Source organism: Lipophrys pholis (assembly GCF_963383615.2).
Source record: "Lipophrys pholis genome assembly, chromosome: 2".
NCBI classification, from domain to species: Eukaryota; Metazoa; Chordata; class Actinopteri; order Blenniiformes; family Blenniidae; genus Lipophrys; species Lipophrys pholis.
Window position 1 is genome coordinate 31,185,235 of NC_137636.1, and position 26,206 is coordinate 31,211,440.

General features: G+C 42.1%; 1 protein-coding gene across 6 annotated transcripts; it reads right to left on the reverse strand.

Moving 5' to 3' along the window:
• Positions 1-1,059: 1,059 nt before the first annotated feature.
• cyld (cylindromatosis (turban tumor syndrome)) lies at positions 1,060-25,763 on the reverse strand. Of its 6 annotated transcripts, none has more exons than XM_080493549.1 (17): positions 25,415-25,763; positions 23,544-24,086; positions 21,781-22,092; positions 18,358-18,463; positions 16,059-16,160; positions 15,503-15,619; positions 10,673-11,061; positions 9,448-9,613; positions 9,206-9,347; positions 8,588-8,710; positions 7,520-7,611; positions 7,286-7,352; positions 6,855-6,987; positions 4,848-4,956; positions 4,513-4,631; positions 3,996-4,212; positions 1,060-2,537 (listed from the first exon to the last, which is right to left on the reverse strand). In XM_080493549.1, the coding sequence occupies exons 2-17, from the start codon at positions 24,033-24,035 to the stop codon at positions 2,353-2,355; spliced, it is 2,871 nt and encodes a 956-aa protein (XP_080349675.1). In that variant the 5' UTR covers positions 24,036-24,086; positions 25,415-25,763; the 3' UTR covers positions 1,060-2,352. The 6 variants fall into 6 exon arrangements, with proteins under 6 accessions (XP_080349675.1, XP_080349678.1, XP_080349679.1 ...); XM_080493552.1 differs by having other exon boundaries at positions 23,658-24,086; positions 25,415-25,741; XM_080493548.1 differs by having other exon boundaries at positions 2,129-2,529.
• Positions 25,764-26,206: the final 443 nt, after the last annotated feature.

Below are 26,206 nucleotides of genomic sequence, written 5' to 3' on the forward strand. Positions count from 1 at the left end.
GGGCTTTATTTTTGTTAACATTTACAGGAACATCACTGACATTAATTCTCCACCCGTTACATGTCTACACTGTACAGATGCAACAGAAAAAACAAAAACAAAACAAAACAAAACAAACCAAACTCAGACTCCATGGTCTGTTGGGAGACTTCTCTCCAGCAGTGCAGAGACGGGAGGTTTCCTCCGATCGGACCCCTGCCGCAGCGCAGACCTCCACGGAGCAAATAAAATAAAAAAAAAATAAACATGGACGCCGTCAGGTGGAGGGGAACTTATATAAAAAAACAAAACGCCCTCCTGCATTTAGTTTAGGCTCACAACTAAATCCACAATCAAGCTGTGATTACGTTTAGGAAAAATATATGTATATTTATATATATATTTATATATAATGCTGATGCTATAGTTGTAGTTTGAGTTGATCTAATTGTGTGTGATATAGAAAAACCGACAGCTACTTTCAAGCTTTGAGTGGTATGTTTTTGCGATTTGGTGAAACCGGAATATGTGTTTTTCCCCCCCGTTGTTTAATTTATAGTTAAATAATTATATATATATACGACGCCCCAAGGTTACCAGCCTTGTGCCTCTTCATTTCCCGACCTTTGACCCCTCACTGCGTCACTATTAACATTCAGTAGTTGCCATGAAACAACGTGCACCACTACGACCCACTTTAATATACAGTGAAAGAGGACGCGGAGTACCCGGACCCGACGGTATCGTCAACCCTGTTTCGCTTCGTTTGCGTGTGGGGGGGGAAAAAAAGGGACGTACGAGTTCATTGTAAGAAGAAGAAGAGCACAATAAATACGTTTTGATCACACTGGTTTTGTTATCTGGTGGCTGGCTGGAAATATCGCAAGTCACACTTTCAACGAAAGGCAGCGGGAGTCAGTTGGGCGTTCTCTTCGCCCGCTGGAGCTCGGACGCTCGCCGCGACGGGCCGAGGAAAAAGAGGCTCTTGTAAACAGAAACGTACGAATTTAGGTTTACTCATCAACACGATGAGAGAGAGAGAGAGAGAGACTTACAAAACACACCGCATGTGAAATCCTTCACACATCACACACGCTTTACTTTAAAAAGAAAACAGCCACTTTTTTTCTCCTTTTTTTTCGTCCCTGTATTTCACCTCATTGACCCTACGAATGCATGGAGTGCTCCAGCGAGCGGCTTTACAACAGGCGCCATTGTACAAGTCTCCCTTCATGCGTTTTATCTGGCATCTACCCTGCATTAGCAATGCAGAACCTTTCTTTACAGCTACAGCCCAGAAGCAAATTTGTATGCTGGAACGCAAAACTCTTGATGTCTCCCAACCAACAAATTAGCACTCACTGTGACTTTCAATGGGAGAGGAGGAAAGAGGAAAAAAAAAAAAAAGAAAAAGAAAGAAGCAAAACCTAAATGTTTCCTGATAGGTCCACTTGGGGATGGAGCAAAAGGAGGAAAAAAAAATGTGAGTATGCGGTAAAACGTGAGACTTTTACAATGGCTACATCTGTTCCTGCAACACACACACACACACACACACACACACACACGCACACGCACACGCACACGCACACGCACACGCACACACACACACGCACACACACACACTGTATGAACATTTACACGGCGTGATGAGGAAATCTGCAAACCGGTTCACAAATAGCAGAACAGTCTGATCATAATGCAACTGCACAGTAGGTTGATACCAATGGCGCTGACGTCACTACCTGGAGAGATCTATGCTACTGAAGAAACTCTACACAAGTTGGTTTTGTGGTTTGGAACGGGACACAGGAGCAGGATGAGGATCCGCGCACGGCGTTCGTTTCCTTAATGTGCATTTGTGGAAAGCTCCCGTCTTTTACAGTGATTAAGAATAGCAGGACTCCTCTTTTCTTAAGGTAAATGAGGTGAGTGAGGTCCTCCTACTAGGCAGTCTTGTTTTTCTTGTGCATGTTTGGGTCGGCCGCTGCGGTGTGGAGCACGCCATCACGCTCCTTCCTCCCGGGGCGGGGGAGTGACTCCTCATAATGCCTACCTTCGCCTGGTCGTCCACCACCGATGCTCAAGCTGTGAGACGCGGGCGAAGCTACATAGGACAACGTGGAGGACGCCACACTTCAACTAACGCACAGTGCAAATAGGCTCGCTCCTCCTCCTCCTCCCGCCCTCCCTTGTGTCTCGTGTCTCCCACCTTCTCTCCAAACAGCGCCCCCTTGCCGGTGGTCTGCTGCTGTACCCTCAGTTTAGTTTTTATTTTTGGTCTTTTGGTTCACGTCTCCACGCCGGTGGGGGGGGGGAAGGGAGGCGAGGGAAGAGGAGCAGGTGGAGGAGGAAGGGCGAGGGTTTCACACTCTACTTGTACAGGCTCATGGTCGGGCTCTGGTACATGCACATGTAGGCGTCGCACAGCAGCCGGCGGGCCTGGCCCTGGATGCTCTTGGGATCCAGGGTGTGCAGCTCCTCTGGGGTCATCTTCAAGTAGGCCTCCACCTCTGGACACGGAGACACCTGCGGGATGTTGAAACCATTCTGCCCTCCTGCAAAACACACACACACACACACACACACACACACACACACACACACACACACACACACACACACACACACACACACACACACACACACACACACACACACACACACACACACACACACACACACACACACACACACACACACACACACACACACACACACACACACACACACACACACACACACACACACACACACACACACACACTTACTGCTGAGTGTTATTTGGCACTTTTTTTTTTTTTTTTTTTTTTAAGATACAATAGATAATTTGGCTTGTTTTAAAAGTTCTATAATTGTTTTCAGTCCTTGATTTTACAGTGTAGCTTCAAATCTAGATTTATAAATCTAATTTCAGAATTTTAAATACAGCAAGTAAATTAAAAAAAACTTAAGAAATGCAAATCTACTTGATGCATAGACAGATAATTTCACAAATCTTGATGAAATTTTCTTCTCAAATTTTGTGTTTACAGCTTATATATTTGGGCTGCCCTTTTTTGCAGCGAGAGGTCCGATAAACTACAGTCACTCCACAAAAAAGTATTAGAGCATCTATATGAGAAAGTCTCAGACAGAAGCAATTTAGTAAAAGCAGTATTTAAAGAAAATGGACTTTTCAAGCATTATTACTGTGTGATATCTGTAATTTGCTGTTTATTTGCTAAATCTGAGGAGGTTTATAATCGACACTTAAATGTTCCCGACGAGTTTGTTGTGACCGTTACTTGTTTGGAAATTCCCACTTCCAAGTTCTATGAACACACAAGTTAGCGGGAAATAAAAGCTGGTCTGTCATAAAGTGAAGCCCTGTACATGACTGAACAGTTTAAGCTACTAAAACACTCGAGGTCTTTTTATTAGAAACAAAAGCTTTTGAGTTTGGGAACCGTTTCAGCACCAATCCTGAAAATCTGATACAGAACCGTTGCTCCTTGAGCAGTAATTTTCCTTAAGCTGGCTCTACAGACAGGGTAAACCATCTTCAGTCAAGTTTCTCTCACTAGTCTTGTAAAAATAAAAATGCAACCACACTTCAGACGTAGTGCCTCTGAGATTTTTCCATCTTCCACTGTCTCCTCTCGTGTTTACTGACCCGAAATGAACCCGTTTTGCAAAGTGTGCCTGCATGTTGGAGACAGTTTTATCAGTTTTTATAGATGCGGGAAATAAAACAAATGTGCTTTCGTATTCAAGGATGAAACCATTACAGAGGAACTAGTTCAAATACACAACATTTAAGTTATTTTGACAATGAGCCGATTATGTCTCAACAAGGAATCGTCACTTATTACTGATTCCCGGGTTCAGTTCAAACAGACGGTCTGAATGAAGTCATAAAAACGACATTACTTTTTGATATTTCACTAAAGTTTAAAAACAGTGAATTGGTGTGCTGTTTTCCACGTTTGATATCACACATGAAGACAAACGTGAAGAGCCGGCGTGCCACCCACCGTCGCGGTCGGCCATGCTGTCGAAGAAGAGCCAGGCGGAGTCTGCGTTGCCGTACTTGACGAAGGCCACGTAGTGACTGGTTTCGATGCACAGCACGGCGAACAGCTCCATCCTCTGGCGGGGGAACGCGCCTTGGCGCCCCATACCTTCTTGGAGCTCCTTGGGGACGGACAGTTTGCCGTGTCGATGGGTTTTCCTCCTCGGGTGGAGATGAACCTGCATCGGAGACACACAAACATTGTTTTATTAGCTTGGTCTGATAAGGAAAATCAAAAGACGCTAAACATCTTATAGAAACTTATAATTCTGATTAAACACGGACTGTAGAGAACCCAGAGTCACAACTCACATAGTATTGGAATAAATAGACTCCATCACTGTGTGATGCTTTACCATCTTCTGTCAAACTGCCATTTCTTTGAATTTGGCTCCACCAAGTGGAAGACACCGACACGGCTTCTGCACTGTGTTTTTTCTGGTTGAACTGATGTGACAATGATGCCCTCTATTGTTTACCTGCGTATTGCACTTTTCACAGAACTGTTTGATCTTGCCGGCCGTGATATCTCCGTCCTCGTAACAGTCTCGGCACTCGTAGAGAGCCAGGCCTCCACAGATGCGACACTCCCTGGGAGCTGAACAATGAAACGGACAGAAGTGAAGTTCTTTAGAGTGTTAGGAGCAGGTTAGGAAGCGAGAAGAACCGGTTCCTTCATCTCAGCTGAGCCGCGGTGACAACGCGCTGGACTTTCATTTCCGAATACAACAGAGCGCCAAATCACCTTTGATCGGCATGTAACGCTTAAAGAGTGAGAGAGGGGGAAAAAAAACACCCAATCACTACAACTTACTGTCTTCAAGAAGGTCTGTGATGTCCAACTCCAAGGAGGGGAAGATCTTGTTGAACATTTTGAAGTCCTTGCCAAAGCGGGGCATCTGGATAATAAGGCAGGAAGGAGCCTGGGGGGAGGCAGCAATCATTATATGGACCAACACAAAGCAGCCAGACCAAACTCAAATCAAAAACTTCATGTCACCGACCCACTGAAGGCCTTTAACCAAAACATGAAGGCTCAGGTTTACAGAGAGGACAATAGATTTATCAAACTGCCCCTTGAAATACTTTCATTTCATAAATAATCATGAGACAGATTATCTCCGGGGAATGTCTGGTATGGTACTGAAGTAAGAGTTGTTTTACATGTCAGCATAAAGAACAACTGACCATCAATTCAGTAAAAACTAAACAAAAACTTATTTCATTCCTTGAATTTGTAACCAAACAAGTTGTAAAAAATGTATAATTTTTACCCTCTCAACACAAAGAAGTTATGCTAATATCATTATAACTCATTCAGTTTGAACAAATCTAATACCAGCAATATATTAGTAGTAGTAGTAGTATTATCATCATTATTATTATTATTTCAAACCCTGCTCTATCTGAAGCTGGAACTCGGAGCATCTGTTGTGTACACAAAGTGTTGCAACGTGTGGGAGAACAAGCCTCTTCTCATAGTTTAAGCCAAACTGCACCTCCTCCCAAGTAGTTATTTCTTGTTGGATGCCAGACTTCTCACCATGTAAAATAGTATTCTGGACATCTGTTTAGGTCCAATCCAATCCAACTTTATTGGTATAGTAAATTTAAAACAACAACCAAGGTTGACCGAAGTGTGTCACAGTTAAAAAATAATAATAATACAAATTAAACAATCAGTGAGTAAAAACAGGGCAAAAATAATGCCACAATATTACAGTGTCAGCGCTTAATTACTGTTAAACGACAGTGAGTTCATATGTGTCTTGATTCGAACTTGAAGGACTCAAGACGCAGAGTAGTTCTAATATGAACAGACAAATGATTCCACAGACGGGGTGCAGCCACAGAAGCGGCACCGTCACCTCCATTTCTTAGTCTGGATCTTGGGGCATCAAGGACCATCTGACTTACTGTAAAAGCCCGGATAAATAAGTAGGCGACAACCTATTTAACACCTTAAAAACCAATAATAAAATCTTAAAAACTATTTTAAAAGAGACAGGAAGGAAGTGGAATGAGGCTAAAACTGGAGTAATGTGCTCTTGCTTCTTTGTCACTGTTAGAAGCCGGGCAGCAGCGTTTTGTGGGATCCGGAGCCGATGAAGAGACGTCAGCTCATTTCAAAAACTCATCTTGACAAAGGAGTTTCAAGTTTCTTTTTATGTCCTGGTCTGATAATAATGACATTACCAAATGTATCAAGGAGTAAAATATTGGACTTGACGGATGTTTTTCTTTCGTGGGTTGTCTTGATTCATATTGGCTGTTTCAACAATAACTCTGAATGTTAATTCTTTAGGGTTCATTTTTACATATAAAAAGTGTAATTTTCAGTCACTTGGGTAAAGAAGAAGCTCTTTCCAAAATGACAAAAACCGGGAAATGTGTATTGTACTGCAAATCACACAAGTTGATAGTTGAAATAACAAGCGGTGTGCAGCTTAAACTAAAATAAACAAAAAAACCCAACGTCACGACACATAAGAGAACCACATTTCAAACAGCCAATAGACTGCAGAGATGAAAAAACGAAAGAAATTGTGACACAGTCCAGAGGTAAAGAAACTGATGCTTGTGAAAACATTTAGTTATTTAAGGAGAAGTTATACGGATGAGTGAGGAACTTTGTCACGTCCGCTTAATTAAGGACTGAATCGGAAGGTCTTCGCCCGGGAAAGCAAGGTTTGTTGGGTTCATGTTTTCATTGAGTCACTCGCTTGTTTGGCATTTTGAGCACGAAGCTGAGAATCAAACCAGGTAACAACTACTCATGTCAAACTTTCTTCTAAATCTAATGGAACGGAATGAAACTCACTTCTGCAAACTTCAAGTCGCTGTTGATGAAAGACCACTCCAGCAGCTGCTGGATGGTAGGAACTCCCACTTTGTCCTTCTTGTCCATGAAGATCTGGTAGAAGTAGCAGTCCTGCACCTTCTGACCCGCTGACCTGGAAAACAGCAGCAAAGCCTTTGTTTACATATTGATGACGGGTGATGCAGAGACGTAGAGGTTCAATTCTAGAACCGCAAGGCATATTTTGATATTTTAAACGTGGATCCAGTTGTTTGAGTGAACAAGACAGATGCTTCAGAATCTTAGAATTTTTTTCAAGCGAGATAGACAGAAATATCAGAATAGTCCTCTTGTATGCTGACCTGACTTTACCACTCTGTGACTGTACAGACTGTAAGAAGATTGTGCTCTGGCCTGTGCTGAGCCCCCCTGAAAGGTTAACAGGTTCATACCTCAGCTTGAGCAAAGGATCCACTCTCAGTATGTGATGGAAAAGGATGTTGAGGAACTCCTCCGGATCTGTGGCATAAAATGTGCCGATATGAGAACTGAAGAGAACATTTGTGTGAAAATGAAATGACACTTCTGCAGAGGAAGTGAATCAAAATGGTACCTACAAAGCATCACAATCATCACAGCAGTAGCTCATAATGAGGAGACTGTGAGGATCCGTTTGACCGTCTTACCTTTTTCCTCAGAGGTGAATCCAGAAGCAGCTTCGACCTTCTCCAGGATCCTCCGGAGCTTCATCACTTTAGTAGCACAAACATACCCGTGTCTGGACAACAAAGAGTAAACGTTATAAGGCTGCTCAATAATCACACATGGTTCCGTCACATCCATGGTGCGAGTGCATTTTCAAACTCACAGATATTCTGTTTAAACATGCACAGTGTGGTGAAACTGAAGGCCTCCACGCATACATTTATTCAACAAAAAATATGTATTTGGCTGTAATACAACTCCCAAATATGATATATTGCTTTTTAGTGTACAATTCTTAACGAGGCATAAGTTGGCATCTGTGTAAGTGTTGAGAAGTGTTATCAAGCTAAACAACAACTAAAAGTGCTGAAGATTCCCTGAACAGTTCAAGCACCTGGCACTAACAGTTGTAAAGTAATCACAAATACAACTTTGGCATTTTTATCAACATAATTTTTGAGAATTAAACTTAAAAAATAAAAAAATAAAAAAAAAGCGCCTCTGTGTCTGACATCTAACATTATTAAGCTCACCGACTGCTGTGAGCACGGGCTCACTTAGAGAAAAACTGAGGTAAATCTAACCTGATCTGTCAGGAGGCCTCTGCTCATTTCACAATGAAAACTCAAACAACATAATGGAGAGTGAATATGGGTGATGGGGGCATAAAATTATTTACCAATTTATTGTAGTTTTGCAAAAACAGTATTAATCATCTTACCTATATTTTATAAGATTGAAGCAAAACTGTCATCAGAATGAGTGATGAGCTTTGCGATGGAAGGATAATATGCTGGCAATCCATTCAGAAGAAAAATGTCTCAATAAGACTAATAGTTTTTTTTCTTCTCTTTAGGAGGCATTTATACGTCTTTTTGCTATGAAGTTACTTGTTGTGAATACAGACAGACAGAAACAGACCTAATTTTAGTCACAATACATAAATGAACTGGCGCATTGCCATTGAGCCCATATTGACAGAGTCTTTGGCCTCGAGTAAAAAGTTATTACTAAACAAAAACAAATGATGAAACTGAAATTGGACTCACATGCGAAGAGGGTTGACTATCTCAGTGCGCAGCAGCTCTTGGGTCTCTCTGTAATACTCTACATCAGTCTTTGATCGAGGCCTCAGAAGGACTGTGTCCAGTACCGAACTGAAGGAGAAAAGACTGCAGAGCAGAATCACAACACAACTGTTAATATTCAACTTTATGGACAAACAACATATAATTATGTGCATTAGGTTAAGCCGTTATCAAAAGCAATAAAGAATGTCATATGATATGATTGCATAAACACACAGAGAAAAAAGGGACGAGTTCATATATTTAATTGCATTCTTGATGAAATTATAATAAGAATTGCAGAGTTATCGTTTCAATCTTATTCATCACATCCTCATTTTAGAAGGATTTGAGATTATGTATAATGCTGCAATGATCAATTATAGATCTTATCGCCACCCTTCACACGCATGACCATCTGACAGTGTTGACTGAAACAACACATCTTCCATCAAAGTTCACTTCACTAGCAGGTTCCTGCTGTAAGGGTGACACAGAACTACTCCTTGATGAGGTTCTGTGCTGTCAAATCATGTTTTCAGGATTAGCTGCATGGCTATAGCTGATATAGCATTTACTGTAAGTTAACAAATCACTTACCAGAAAAGGGTTGAGTCCAGATAGCAGGAGTTGTAGTGGCCCTGAATGCCTTTCTTCTTCCCCACCATGACATCTAGACCATCATTTTCTGTGCGCGGCGGTGTGTTCTCATGCACGACCTCACTCAGGTATCCCCCGAAGGCTGCGGGGAAACACACACAGTGAAAGAGTAAACACAAAGCTTTTGGAGAAACGAGTGACAGGACAGGCTAAATCGGGTTATTTGCCTCCCACTCACTCACCAATGGAGTTGCAGCGCTCTATGGGATTGGAGGAATGGTGCAGCGACGGGAAGCGGGAGTCCGGCCGACAGCACTTCAACTTCACAAACAAAGCTTTTTTAGGGGGGCAGGTGAAGTATCGCGTGCCTTTGAAGGTGCCATCAGTGCAACCGGGGCACTCTTCTTCCTGAAAGAGAGGGTCATGGTCTCGTGAGTGAACTACCGCAACATACAGCCCGTGTAAACGAACAAGGTTTTCTGTATTCTGACATTTTCCAAAATTATTTTGGAATACTGAATTGCACAGTACAGTAAAACCTTCAATACAAGCAGAGTGGAAGCTAAACACGCGTGCCTCGTGAAGATGCATGCCTTAGCATGTATCAGGAAAAGTAGGATGGGGAATCCAATATGCAATGTAAGCAATCCCCCAAGAAAAGGAGAAGCAGCAGCAGTAAGACCTTGGTCTACTATTCACAGAAAACTGAAATACGGTCATAAGTATGAGTCAGACTAGATGTGGGCCACTTGATTCGTTTCCTTTGTTACATGGGAAACAGACTGATCATTACCTACAGCCGTCTCATTAAGGTGGACTGCTACGATATTTACTCTCTCAGGCTCTATGCATGAAGTTGTCCCGGATGCTATTAGAGCCTCATCCAACACATGATTGTATGACATTTGAAAGAATGAAAAATAATTATAACGGCGATCAATAATCATAGTGACTAGAAATGAATGCTGTGTAAGAAAGTAATAATATATATATATATATATGTCACATGTAAACAAATGTAAAGGGTGTTCAAGTCCTGTCCTTGAAAAAACAGGGCCTGAAAATAGTTTAGGTTTTATGTGAACTGGAGCCGCAGTAATAAATTCAACTTTAACATTACTGGACTAACACCTTTAACATGTTCATTAATTTACCATCAATCTAGACACCCTGACGATTACAACTTTGACAAAATTAACAAATCCTCGGTTGACTATTGTTCGATTAACCATGTCTGAAACCGTCATTCCGACAGTAGAAATCTTGCTGCAGCTGCTTACAATTTTAGAATCAATAACCAAAGAGAGGACGATTGGTTGTTACCAGAAGTAACTGAATACATGAATAGATGTTGGAGTGTGGAGAGCAGTGAAAAGGACTAGGTCGCTTAAAATTCCTCCATCAGACTGGCATTTATTCCCTCGTGTTCGCATCACTAGTTTCTAATCTGACGTCATGGTGTCTCACCAGCTCCAGACCGGCCAAAGGCTCCAGCAGGCCAGGAGGCAGGCCCACCCAACGGATGACACCACACAGAGGGGGGTTCTCCTTCACCTCCACCAGAGAGCCCACCTCCAGACCTGGCTGCCCTTGGGGAGGGGTCGGAGGCCGCGGTGAGGGGGGGGCAGCGGGTGAAGAGGGCTCGGGCTGCTCTCCCATCACCGACTGGACGGAGAGGGAGAGAGGGCCATGACTCATGCTGTCGATGGGCCCGGATTTCCTGTTGAGGCTGAAGGGCAGCGAGTGGAACTTGTTGTCACTGGACAACGAGGTGGAGGGCGGGGCTCTGGATGGGGGAGGGGATTGGTTGAAGTCGGGGGGCGTGTCAGTGAGGGACTTGGCGGGGTCCTCCCCAACTGCAGGATAAAAAAAAAAAAAAAAAAACAAGATAAAATAAGATTTAAATAAAACTTACTAATTCATGTCAGAGGGAAATTATCAATAAAAAATATTTGTATATAAAGTAAATATCATTATTTTTTCCTGCTTTTGTGTGCTTAATATGGGTGAAAAGTATTTGAAGGCCAATTCATTTTGATTCTACAGTGAGGAAGATTTCTAAAACATCAGTTTTCAATGCTTGAACAGTCAGACTGTGGGGTATTGTGCTGTCTGTGCTGAGTGGAAAAACACTGGTGTTTAATAGAGATTAACACGTGTTAAAGCAATGATTCCTTCTGGGTGGAGTTAGAAACTAGTCTGCTGTGCAGTAATGTCTTCCAAGCAGACTCCATTCCCCACCAGATCTGCTGTAAAATATACCCCAGGAAAGTTGACACACTGAATTAATCATTTAACTTACTTGCAGTAATAAATTCACAACTCTCACAAGTGTTATAATTACAGTCAGCCTCCTTCAGTAATTTAGTGGAGTAAGGTTGTGTGTAAGTGTTTAATGAAACAGTCGCACCTTTTAAAACCCTGAAAAGTCGAATAAAACTGAAAACTGCATGTTTGTGGCAGCAAGAAAACATGCAATTACAAAAGAACTTTGTGTTCCAAGACAGTTCAGTCATTACATATGCACATTTTCCTAAAGCTTTACCAGCAAAAACATTATGTTATCGGCGATTAATATCTGGCGGCGCTCTAAAAACGACATCACAGCGGTTATTTAAACTCTCAAGTGAGCAATCTATAAGTAGACAAGTGAAACTGTCACTTCTACCAGAAAGGAGAAGTCACTGAATTTATGCTTTATGACCACAGTGGTTCAAGTCTATTCAGAGAAATGAGGCTCTGCTTCCCTCCCTCTGTTAGAATTCAATGTTTTCTGGACTTCAAGTTTGGCTTAATCTGAATAATTTTGCAGCTATTGTCTGGACATGCTGCAGGGTCGTTTGAATACTTCCATCAAATTCCTACAAGTTCCTTACAAATATGGCACAACTTGAAAGAAACAATCATGTTTTTCAATGTGTAGTTTGTGTATAGACTGTCAGGACACTTTTTGCCATTTGGTTTTGTAAAACAACTCACATAGCGGGTTTCAACAATTTCTCTTGCAACTTAAGGAATGGGAAGATAAGTACTGACTGAAATGTCATGTCACTGGCAAGAGGACCCAAAATCTTTCAATCACCTTTAAGCTCATACGCTTACCCATGACTGAGCTGTTCCACCACTGAAAAAAAACACCAAAATTTGCCGCTTTTTTTTTAATGAAATCAATGAATACACCAAAGCCATCAAGAGGGAGGGAAAGAAAGAAAAAAAAAAAAAAATGAATTTGAGAAGTGACCTTGACGAGAATGAAAAATGACGACACATTCACCGGGTGAGGAAGCAGTTGTGAGGACAGCATGTCAGCCGTTTATGACCGACCTGCCTATTTCTGCAAAAACAAACACATTTCCTGAGATTCCATGAATTACTATTGAAATGTGTCTCTGCTCTGCCGAGGCGGCGCCACGTCACAAGTAATTTATTCACATTTCAAACCTTGTGATTTATTGCGATGAGGGGCTAAATCACCGTTTCCTTGTGTTTCTTCTTGTTATTTCTTATTTATGATTTTGTTCTGGTCTGCGGTACGACCATAAACAATGTGCTGAACATCCAGATTGCTCTGCATGTATGTTTGAAACCCTTGCTGCTTCACAACTGACATACTTATGAGCGCACATGAGAAGTGGTAAACACAGAAAGAAAAACACCAAAAACCAGACAATGTGTTGACTATCGTTCGACTCCGACACCGGCACCACGGTCAGGTCTTTTACTAATGCTTTGGCCTGCAACAGTATCGGATCTAAATCTTTGAACTGTACAGAAAGCAAGGTTTTGTTGCTTGAAAAACTCATTTGCAGCACTGAGCATTATTAAAAGCCTTTAGAAACACTACCGAGACCATGCCATGCAGATACAATAGAACACTTGAATGGTGATGAAGGACAAGACTAGTGGAGACGTCTTCATAGCAAGCTACTGCAACAAACTACTATCTGATTTATTCTGTATAAATTTAGATTGGGAGATACAGTACTGTGCAAAGGTTTCCGGCAAGAGTGAAAAAAAAAACGTTGCAAAGAAAAATTACTGGTCTCAATAGCTGATCTTTATCACTAAACACAATGCAGATTGAAAGAGAGACTACCTTGCACATTCAAAACATCCTTGCTCATAGTCGTTGAAAGAATTCTGTTGTTCAAAACACATTTCATCATGAGCAGATACCCAGTGGAGGCATTCTGACTCAAATTCCTCCGTTTCTTCATGTAAATCTGAGCAGTTGGGATTGGGACTCTGTAGGGGCCACACCACAACATTCTAAGTTGATGCAATTGGCTATGTGATTTGATTTTTTGGACCGGGTCGCAGAGTAAATCTGGAAGCAATCGGATGTTTAATTGCTGATATTGAATGATGGAAGAGAAGCAGACGTGCCCAAAACTTTTGCACAGCACCGTACATGTACCCAAAGCTTGGACTTACTTTGTGAGAACCCGAAACTTAAGTGTTATTTTCTGATTCATCAAGTTTGGGCTCCAAGATAGCCTTCGACTCAATATACAGTAAAGAAAGCATGCAAACTTACAGATGATAAAGTTGTAAGAGAAAGTAAGTCGGCGAGCCCAATTCTCCTAAAATAAAATTACAGAACACCTTTCCCGTTTTTCTGGGATCTCAATTTTTTTTAAAGAGGTATCCAAATTCTACGTGCACAAATCCACTCTGGCACTGTTTTGTGTCAACTTTTATACTTTTATATAGAGCGTTGCTCCAATTCTACTCAGAGACGACGCTCACATCCACTTCATTTATCTGTGGCACGCTCACTGACCAGGCTAGTTTGACATCAGGATGAATTGAACCAATTAGCTTAGTATAAATTCCTTTTAAAATAAATGTATCTAAAATTTAGAGGAAAGTATTAAAGGAATTAGTTTGTAGGTGACGTCACTACATGAACAAATGTAATTCAACCTTTCATATTGCCTCCACTCAAAAGTGTAAATTTTAACCCATATTTGTATCCTTCACTTCACAGTCGGTGTAAAGATGCACCTTGAATTTCTATTATATTAACAAATAGATTGCAAGTAGCATCAAACTGACTGAAGGGCTGTGGCCCCTTAAACATTGCCGTTACATGTTTGAATGCTACCGTCCTACAATATAATCTACAAACGAAATGTGGTCAAGGTGGCTTGCTAAACTTATTAAAGGTGTTTAAAAACTGTCATTCGTGGTTTTCTGTGAACAGTATTCATGTTTAAACACAGTTATTTAATATGTCTAAAAAATTGTGTGCCCTCACTGGTAATAGGAGCTGCTTTACTGAAGCAAAGTAGGTAAACAATGTGGTGTTTATGCTATCACACTAAATGTACCACATAAATAACTATTTCTATACTGACAACTATAATTGTATATATTCTGACTCTGTCTTTAGATTTTCCATCCTTAAAGCCAAAACATATTAGGAAGGATGGTCTGATAACGGGTTTCATTCAGTGAAATAAGTTGACATAGAGCTGGAAGCACATGGGACTGCTAGGCTGGTGAATCAAATCTTAAATCTTTAATATAAACACTTTTTTGCACAAAAATCTTTGCCTGCTGTGAAGATATTAAAATTAGATTTACAAATCAATGAGAACCAGCAGAAAACACTTGCTTTATTCATTTTATTTAAATAAAAGACACAATTTCATTTAGTATTACACTAGGCCAATAATACTGGCTATTCGTTCTGCAATGTACTGAAAATTGAACCCTTCAAAATCTAAATGTCTCTCTGTTCTGTAACGTGCTGGAAACTATTTTTGTTTGTGTTGGTGGTATTTCTGAGATTTGCCAGCATGGCGAAGACAGCAGACTGCTCCTGCAAGAACAATACATCTCCACTTAGTGACTGCTTAAGGGAGAAAAGGAGGCTGAATCACTAAGTCAGGTTAGAACAATATGCTGTGGAGTAGGTTGGATTCATTGTTTCAGTTAAAAACAACAACAGGGGGACAGTGCAACCCACAGTAAACAGACTGTGAAATTCAGTTACATATTTATATTAATGGTCTCTATATGAAGTGGGGTTTTGATAGTATTTTGAGTTTTTTTGTTTAAGGGTATGCGAGCACTTACTAAAAAAATATTGCTTTGTCTTTCAAGGTAATTTACCAACAGTACCAGAGTGTGTGTATCATTCAGAAGTAGCCTCTGGGAACAGGAAGCCCTGATCCTGCTAAAGCCAATATTGGCTACACAATAACACTTTAGTCGGAATCTTGTTGGGAACAGGAGCTTGCTGGTGAGATGGTTGACATCCCATGAGTAACTTTTTGTTTAGTTTTTTACCTTCATCAATGTACCATGTGCTTTTGGATTTGGACTGGACTGGGGGATCAAGAGAGCTGCCATTTAAAGTATAGTAAAATTCAGACTTGCTTCTACTGCTGCACTGATGACTTAATCCTGTAAATAACACAAGTACACGAACACAGAAACACAGAGAGAGACTTGAGCATCACGAGCTTGGGTGACTGGCTAAGATCATGTTTTGTCATCAAGTTAAAAAAAAAGAAAACAAAAAGGGAAAAACCTGTTGGAAACCCTGAAATATAAACAGATCAAACAGCAACTGTTAAAAGTGTGAGAGTTGTGGAAAAACAAAGACAAGAAATATAGTCATGACACACTGGATTCACATCAAATCAAGAGGCATTTCTTATTCTATGCATTAATCAACTTTATATCTGTTTAAAAAAATATTCTAAAGGTTTGTACACTTATTTTAAAGGTTTGCACATGTAGTTCGTCTCTTTTTTTGGACAATCTGATGACCCTTCCCTTTGTGGACCATCCTTATGCCATAGTATCTATGTGTCAGTCAGCTGTGTCGTAACATCAGTACCTTTGCTCTTTGGTTTGCTTTGTCCAGAGGATGACTTGTCACTGTTGGTGCCTCTGGGGGCAAAACTGTGCTTTTGGAGCCTTTGGTCCTGCATGGAATATTCTGCACGGCACAGAAACAAATCCACGTTAGAACCACAACACTCTTAAGAGGCAACATTAAACCACCGTGCACTTAATGTCTCCCACAGCTCAACTACAAGTCAAGTACATTTACTCTGACCTATTACTGCTGCAATCACTTTATCAGTGATCACAATCGTGGATTTCAGTTTTCCCTTTGGTAAACACATTAAAACAATAAGAAGCACTTAGTTGTTTTTAAATTATAAAATCATTGTTTGAAAGAAAAGTTTCAGTTTTTTTTAAAAACCCGCTCCATTTCCTCACAAACAATGCAGGTTAAAGGCCATGAGGATGGCGAGTGAGCCCACACACCCCAGCCACAGACTGTTCTCTATGCTGCCGTCAGGGCGGCGTTACCACTGCCTGAAGGCAAACAGAGGATGAGGAGGCGCTTCTTCCCTCAGGCTGTCTGCCTGCTGATCAGGGAACAATAGACTCAATAGACAGATCGCCTACTTTCGCTTTGCATATATAATCTTTTTGTTTGCACTATTTGACACTTGGATTTATATTAAAAGTGCCTTAAAATTACTGTGTTGTTAATGGCACTGTATCAAAAAAAGAAAAGAAAAAAGAATTGAAAATGGAAATAAACAACAGTAGTGTAGGCGTGCATGACCAAAACGCAGCCAATTCCATGACACAAAGTTAATACAGCCTTGGGGGTGGGGGGGGGGGGGGGGGGGGGGGGGGGGGTTTTCAGTGTTCAGTAGAGAAAAGACTCAGCTCAGGTGAACATCTGGGTCACAGGAGCCCCCAAAGAACCTCCAACTCGAAAACTTTGTTAGGCTGATTGAAAGGTAAACCCAGCCACTACTGTTTCGAAAGAGAGCTAACGCGAACCAGGATCTTCATCCAGCTCAGGGAGCAGCTGAGATCATCGTTGGATATTTGTGGGCTCAAGTTGTTCAACCGACACTCACTCTCACTACAGGTGTGCAGTAACAGAAAACAGCTAAGCAGCTAATTGCTAACCATACATTGTGCTTATTAGAAGTATATTTCATAGACAACGAGTTAAATCAAGCATATCATGGATGAACAAGGTAGAAGAAGAGCAATAGGAGGGCTGTCCTGAAATAGAGGGGACCCTGGTGGTATTGCTGCAGTCGTTGATTGGCTGGTAGGCGGTACAAGGTGTGAGAGCTTTGGATGACATGGACCACACATTAAATGATCCAGTTAAAAAACCCAAGATCATCAAGACCAAAGCTCGGGTCATCATATGGCTTTCAAACTGACCCAGATAGGGATACACACGGTCAGTAGCGTTGGCACTGTTAAGGGCAGATAATGTTTGTGTTTGATGTGAGCAATTCTGAAAGAAAAAAAAAGAATTCCTATAAAAAATAAGCTTGACACGGATATTGGTTGTGTGTATGTGTAATTTGCAATGCGTCATTCCAAGTTTCTCCATTAACAGTGAAGCATACCTGCATGTGAATGTAGAAAACAAGTTGAAATAAGCAGTTAGATATGAAAGGTTGTTTAATTTGTGTTTAATTTAGTGAATAAAACATTTTATGACAGTTAGGTCTGGTAAGTCTTTATGTACGTCACCTGGCCTTCCACACTGGAGTATCAGAAACACCTTGATTGATTCATAAGAAAGGCTTCTAAAAGGATATATCACATTTAAGTGCAAATATGCAGCCATGAGTCATCTTCCATCTCATTTTACACACAAGTGAAAGTTTCAATGGACAGTTTGCAAAGTTAATTGTCCAAAGCAAAAAGAGTGGTGAAAAGCTGAAAGAATAAAATACAAACCTGTATCTAAAAATGACCTTTGATTAGTGACAATGATTACATCCTGTAGTCTGCCCAGCGTTCTACGGGAAGTGCAATGTAAAGACAAATCTGCTGAATCAATGTTAATTCTCGTAATTTCTCAAACACATGGCTGGAATGGTCAGAGAGGCTGATGTGGCACACATAAACAAATCAATATGCCACTGTGAAGAACAAAGACCCAGAGCATCTCACTTGACTTTCAAAAACAAGTGAACCATCAACACAAAAGGCTCTCTGTTCCCGACGCGAGCACAACACAAACTGGGAATGCTCGGGAGGAGCTCGAAGCCGGTCCCAGTGAGCGACGGCTGAAGGTTTTTCCAACGCATCAACTGTGTTCTGAGGAAAGCTTGGAACCAAGAAATTTTCAGATGACTCACCTGGCATTACGTCACAGATTGGGACGAGTCGCGTGTGCTCCAGACTGGCGAAATTACACAGCAGCTTCCCGTCAAACACACCATCCCAGTCCCCGATAGGATTGTCCTGAAAAAGTTGGAGACATGACGACCTCGTAACCCTCTCAGATGCTCTTCTTCATTGAAACACTGATTAAGTTGTATCACATGTACTCCCCCAAGTATTTGATGATTAACAATCTGTGATTTGGTCCATCTATATTAAGATTATCATCCAGCTTGATCTTCTATATTGTGATAATCCAAACAGCTCATGTCATCCTCTCTGCCTATGCAAGAGCTCTTCCACCGTCTTTCCAAGCACAACCAGGTTTCTCTTCTCTTTGAGTTTGAAAATCCAGGATTCTGCTCCAGAAGGATGGTCTATGATGAGCCTGACGCCAGTGCCACTTGCTCGAGAAAGCAGGGCGAGGCAGGACGCAGAGTGAGGCAAAGCAGTGGGCTCTCCTCGACTGCCTACTGGCCCCGTGCCATGCTGTTGGGTCATACAGCGCTAAGTCTTTACCTCACTCCCCGCGTGACTGCCTTGCCTTTGTGTGGGAGGCTCAGATGCACTGAGTGGGCTGCTGCTGCTGCTGCTGCTGCTGCTGCTACTGCTGCTACTGCTAACGATCAGCAGTCAAATGCCTCAGTTATGTGTTTCAACTCCTCTGTGACTACAATACCACTCCCGCCTGACAACAGTAGTCATAGATACCAGCTACTGTGATCCAAGGCAACAACACAGTTACTTCAATATACATGCTAAAGAAAAAAAATACTACAAATACCAGAGAAATACCGTCCAACTAAGTTACAGCTGACATTCTCTCCTCCCTCCAGACACAAATACTATATGTTGCAAGATCAGTGAAGGAATGCAATTAGAGGTATAACAAGTATGTCTTGGTGAGAAGGATGTCATCACTATACAGTATGATATCTTCAGTGGATACTTAACACGGGAAAAAATCCTTTTCTCTCAGGAACTGCAAAAAAGTGAAATGATATAGATATAGAGAGATAAAGTCAAGGCCATCCTGTGTGAAATAGTGACTGATGACTACCCAATGCAAAGTCAGGCTTTCCTCGGTTATATTATCTCAGATTACATTCTATTACTAGGAAAGGCCCATTCATCTGTATTTTAATTCAAGGGGCCCACCTTACCAAAAAAAAAGTGGAAAGCTTGTCGGAATGAACAACAAATAAAACCAATTACTGACTTCATCCCCTGCTGTTCCAAGATGTCACAATCGTGACATACGGGAAAATGTGGCTTTATGAAACCATGACCTGTGACCAGTTTGTCGTTGATTGACAGTGAAAAATATTTTTAAATTCCGAGTCATCTTTGGAAAACCAAAAAAAAAGGAGTTGGAAGGGCAGACAAACAATCAAAAAAGATAACCGATGAATAGTATGGTATTGGTAGTAAGGCGGTGATGGTTACACTGTAATATGACAAATCAATGTGTCAATAAATTGCTTCTTTTTTTTTTTAACCAAGAAAGAAAAATTCTCCTGAGCTTCATTTTCAGCTAATTCACAAACGGCATCAGTTCAGATAATTGGCAGTGTGTGGATTGACTGATCGGGAAACAGTTTGTCCTTGTTGATGTGAAGGGTGGAAGTTCAATACAGACTGATCAAGAGCAGTGGGAGTTATGGCTAGCAGTAGAGCTGATGAACTTGTAAAACCTGCTGCACCTTATTAATCGCATGTATGGAAGAGTTATGGCTTCCCTGTAAAACACAATGATGATGGAAGAAGAGTGGTGCAAAAAACTATTAAGGTGTGTCGGCACTGTGGCACAAGAAAGACATATAGCAATACACCGAGCAAGGCCACCCACTGATGTCCTCATCACCTTGGTATGACAGCAACAGGATCCACAATGGAATCCACTCAACACCACGTATCGCTGGCAGCGGCAGAATCCAACCGGGCTCAAGCGATCAACATCCTCCATCATGTCAACCACAGACGAGTGGCCATCCAGAGCAACAGAAAGCTACATAAGTGTGACTGATCACTGCATCAGAACGGACTGGGAGATGCAAAGCCTTGTGATGCAGACACGCCCCCTCTATAAAAGCCATATCAGCACAAACCTAGTGCAGAAACTGAAGGAAGCGGAGGCAGAGTGGGAACATCGGGAGGCCCAACAGACACCATTGTGACTCGGCCGTCTCCTTAGGGGGATCATGAAGGTGGTTTTCTACTTACACTGAAGCACAACAGCTGCTCGCTTGCTTGAGACAAAACAAGAAGTACTACAGCTGCCTACTTTCAAGCCCATACATGATGTCACAAGGGGGAATTCTACCTATGACATGTTGTAGCATTATCTACAGCAGGGAGTCAGATATTCTGCACTGACAGACAAAATCCCAGAGGAAACTTGTCAGAGACATCTTTACTTGCTTGTCGGCTAATGACACGAAAGATGATGGCAAGGAGGTCCTCTAGTTACTTAAAAAAAATTAAAATAGAAAAAGTCACAGCTTTGGCTAATCCTTCTTTTCAGAGGCAGGTTCATGGACATGGATAGTCCCGTTTTAGTGGTTCACAATGTATGGCCCCAAGTAAGGCGAACAGCACCATCACAAAAAAATGGAAAGAAAAATGCCATTAAGGAGGACTTAGAGCATAGATACACTTTCCTACAACATGACAGCCACAGAGCCCGGTCTTACTGAAACCTTGCCATGCACCAGAGGACATCCAGTGATCTCACAACTGACCATGTAAGCAATCTGAGCAATGAAGTCTTGTTACTATTCCAGAAATTCATCTCAAATGATGGATGTTTCTTAAGGTTATTGCCACATTTTAATGTCTATGAAATATTAATAATTTCTTTACTTAATCAACTATTTAGTTCATGCAGAGTCAAACTGCCCCCCAAAAAAGGAGTCAATCTTTTTGGAGAAACATTTGCAAGTAAAGACACGAGTATCAAGGAAGAGGTGGCATCCTCCCAGATAGCAAGTGGCATTTTACTGGTTGGTGATCCACTGACATTGTGGAAAGGCAATGAGAGTCAATACCCCCACACTGCCATGATGTCAAGAAGCTATTTCACTGAGGGTGACACTTCAGTGCCCACTCGGAGGGTGTTCTCCACAGAGGATGAAACAGTGACTGCAAAACGGTCTATGATTGTGAAGACGTCTTAGTGTTTTATTTTCTTTTTTAATGAATTATTACACTAATTGGGGTCTGTTTTTGCCATTGCTTTTCATTACAAAAGGTATTCTGCTTTACGTTACATTCTCCATGCTTAAATGAAAAAAGTAACATTTTTAAAAAGGCTGATTAAAAATTCCCATATATTAACTAAGAAAACGTTCAACACGATTTTGTGACAACAATAAGCATATTCTTAGAGTCATGCTTACCATGTCAACACCCACGTAGTAGCCCAGGCTCTCATTGCCTGGCAGCAGGTCGCAGAAAATGATGGTGCCCCTCTCGGGCCCCTCCCTGGTCTGCACCAGGACCCTGGAATTGATCTCCAGCGGAGGAAAGTCCTGATCATCTTCCACCAGGCTCACGTGATCCACCTCCAGTTCACCCAAGGCTTCGTCATCATCATCCTCCCAGAGTTCTAGCTTATCCAGGGCAACAAACACACCGCACTCGTCTTCGCAGCGGAAAAGCTGGCGGCCCTGGTAGGAGCCCTCGGTGAAGCCCTGTCCCCGGCCCTCCTCCTGGAAAGTAGCGGAAACGTGTTGGGAGAAGTTTAGAGACCGATGCAGAGAGAGAGAGACGAGCAACTTATTATCATAATAAGGGGGGCAGGTTCAGAAAGTCTGCTTGCTTAGCACTTCTTCGGCCGAGGGGAAGGCAACATGCAGGAGCTCTGAGTGTCTCTGATCGATTGCTGCAGCAGGAATACAACTTGATTCACCGCGACAATAAATAGATTTTAAAAGTTCTCGTACAGACAGTGGATGCTCTCACACTGAAACACAGTCTGCATCTGTTCTTGATTGCAAGCTAAAAAAAAACCCTGCTGAATCACTGTTTGGCCAAAAGGGCACGCTGACCTCTATTAGTTTTGCAGCAAAAACAATGAGTGTTAAACAGTATATGTGATAAGTGAGACATTTATACTGAGCACATTTTAAATGCTTCAGGCTCCATCAGCCCACTCAGGAAGACGACAGCTGGAGTCAGGAGAAGAACAACAACATTGTGCTGCAATAAGAGACCCTTTGTATGTTGTTAGTTATGCGACTGTACATGCAGACCGGACTGAATGGCATGACATCTGGACCTAAGATTTAGTGTTCTGCTTAGGGGGACATAATTCAAACTGTCCGTTTACATTCACATCTAACAAAAAAAAAAAAGGAAAACCACACATTTTGTGGAGTTTAACTTTTCAACTCTTCACCCAAACATCAATGTTAAGTTTGCATTTTTGAGTACCATGAGCAAATGTGGAATGAATGATATTAACAGCTCGCAAAACTTATTGAAGCGTGAGCATGAAGTCACAGGGGGACTTCCACAAAATGCTGAAAAGTAAACAGACCATTGTGTTAATCTGGGGGAAATCTGCAGATATTTCTTTCTTCCTGTTGGGTACGGAGCCACAAGTCCTAAATGTCCACTGAGCTGAAAATAGCATCAGAATCGCACTCTGCCAAAAACCACACATTTATTTTTGCCTTATTCATTGGAAACTGAAAATTTCAATGCTTTATAAGTGAATAGTTTATCTATTAGAGCCAAGAGAGGCAATAAAAGACTGTACTGCTGCAGTCAATATATAAAAGACAACAAAGAGTGTGTATTATTTTGAGGAATATCTCACAGTCCTGATGTAATAGACCAAAATCAGGAGACTACTTTGTTTTTGTTTTTAATTATGTCAGGATCTTATGGACTACTCAGTAGTGTAGTGGTTGGAACTCGCGCCTGATTGTGAGAATGTCCCCAGCAAACAGCTAAAATCAGCTCCAGCACCTCACCACTCATAAAAATAAAGCAATATAGAAGATGGATGGATGCCACTCAGATGTAATTAAACAAATTCAGTGTTGGTATTTCTTGACTTTATTTTTGAAATCCAGGGGAACTCAAACACCCTAAACAAAACTAAATCCCCAAACTGTTCGCTAAACAAACAAAGGACATTAAAATGAAGCCTCACCAGCAGCTCCACTCCAAACCAGATTCCAGAGAGGGCTCTGTCAGGCAGCAGCGAGCCTTTGAATCGGACCACACCAGGCAGCGGTTCATCCCCCGAGCGAAGCTGGACACGCACCTTGGAGCCACAGTCGATGTCACGGACTCGCTCCAGCCTTGACTTGTTGCAGAGCAGGGCGTAGCGCTCCTCGCAGTTGGTAATGGGGAACAGCAGCTCGGCCAGCTTCTCATCCAGCTCCAGGACATCCCGCTCATCCAGGCTCAGCACCACATTGGTCTGGTCCAAAATGCGGAGGCTTTTCTTGCCCTTGCACGGGGGAAGCGTTCGCCCGAGGCTGTTGCGCTCCTGGCAGGCCTGACCGAGGCTGCCACGGGGGATCCTCAGAGTCTTCTGGGGAGGCTTCTCCACCGTACACTCCTTCACGACCATGTAGAAGCGCCAGTCCTCCCTGAAGCCCCCGCTGGGCTTCTCCTGGCTCCACAGGGTAGAGCTCATGGCTGCATGCTAGGCGAGAGGTCCGACGTCAAGGCAAGCTTGACCTGTGGTCTACGGGAGGGGAGAAGGTCAGAATATTATAACACCCTAATTAGGAAGGAGAACATACACAGCGCTGAAAGAAGATTAGAAGTTCAAAAATGCTAAGTATACCGAGGAAAAAAGTCCCAACTGTGAAGGCTAAACCCGACTCTGGTTTTGATGGAAAAAAGTTTCCATCAAAACATGGAACAATAAAATTGTGTAAATCATTGTAGTGTCGCACAAGAGCAAATTATTTAAACTTGATGACTATACTAAGCAAAGATCCTTCATCTTGCCATTCATTATGCAAAAAGCAAAACTTCTGAGCAAATCAAAACTATGTAATACAACTCTCTCATTTATTTTGGTTAAATCATCAGACTTTTAAAAAAATGTACTGGATTTAACAAATTCAAACAATTGCATGAATGTCCTCGCAAACTATATAGAATTCACCTTCAGTTTTGAAAACTAGCACTGGGCTACATTAGTGCCAACTCAACACATTTACCTCGGAAACACTATGCTGCTCCTGAATGGATTTAAATATAAGTTACTGATATAAAGGCAGTTTCAGACAAATAGGCAACATGCTCAGGGGGGGGGGGGGGGGGGGTAAGAGAATGACTGAAGATCAATAATGAAATGACAACAATTATAACGTTTCTTTAAAGTCCCAGGGCTACAGAGAAGATTTCAGTTTTCCTATGTCAATAAATGCTCTAAAGATAAACAAAGTAATTGGCCAATCACTGATCTCTGATGGAGAAAGATCTGCTCATTGTGAGGAACGGTGGTGTTGTTGTCCAGTCATCCTGTGCAGCAAACTGCTCTCAGCAGGATCTCTTGTGTTATTAGTCACTTCTACTGATATAATTGATCTAAAAATAGACTTCGAGCAGACCAACACCAGAGGCGTGGGTTTCCCCTGAACACACCTCAATCGTTAAATTCAGACACCGACACAACCAGCAATGGCTCTACATCTTTGTCCGTCACCAGATTCCAGAATCTCAGCAATGAGCTGCTTTGCGACAATAACGTGGCTGAACCGTTTTCTACAAGGAAACCGACTAATTTCACCATTAAGTCGGTGGTGTCGCGACTCTAGCAGCACAGAGCTGAATGGGATTTAGACTAATCTTTGATTTGTGCAGACCCACTATTGCTCGTACTTGTCAGTGTGTTACAAAGCAATATCAAGCCTGGTGGTGTGGGTGAAGCTGCTCCTTGACAACCGGAGGAGCGGCGTGTCGCCAGGCAGACAGACAGTCACTCTCCCGGCCAGGCCCAGTGGCTAACGCACCGTAAGCTTAAATACACTCCTTCCACTTGATTACCACTGAGAAGCTTACCTTTGTTCCGCGTCAGCTGTTAAAGCCCACAGATAGGTGTCATTTCAAGCATCCCGGTTGGATGGAGGCCTCTGGAAACGAGCTGGATTCCTCCCGGAATAACCTCCGATTAGCTCGGCGGCCAGCTAGCGCGAGCGTCCTCACCCGCTGGGGATCACGCTAAAGTTAGCCGGACGGGCTGCTCAACGGCCAGCACACCGGCAGAGGACCGCCACCTCCCCGGGTGTGACAACAGCATTTAGATAGCACTGTTCTCCACAAGAAACGCACGAAATAACACAGCGTGTCCCGTCGTTACATCTCTGAGATATATTATTTACAGAAGACGACCTCAAGAAACTTAATGTGTGACGTCGTGCCGTTTCTGAATAGACATTGGTCACGAACGTCGATCCCGAGCGCTGATTGGCTGTCTCCGGTGCCAATAACCAAACCCCGCACTGAGGGGTTTTCCCATAGACACAGCGGATGTAGTTAGGTTGACGCGTAACACTCAGGAGGCACTGGTAATATCTTTATTTATTTTCTACATTAAGCAAGCAATTATTCAATAATTAATTAACCTGACTGACTTAACTAGTGGTAATCATGGATACATGTCCACTTCTATCTTTATTTCATAATGATATCTTCCTGTATTAGCATTGTTTATGGTTAGAATGAATGAATGGATGGATGGATGGATGGATGGATGGATGGATGGATGGATGGATGGATGGATGGATGGATGGATGGATAGATAGATAGATAGATAGATCAGGGTTATCGGCTTGGAGGTTTTTCTTTCTGAAG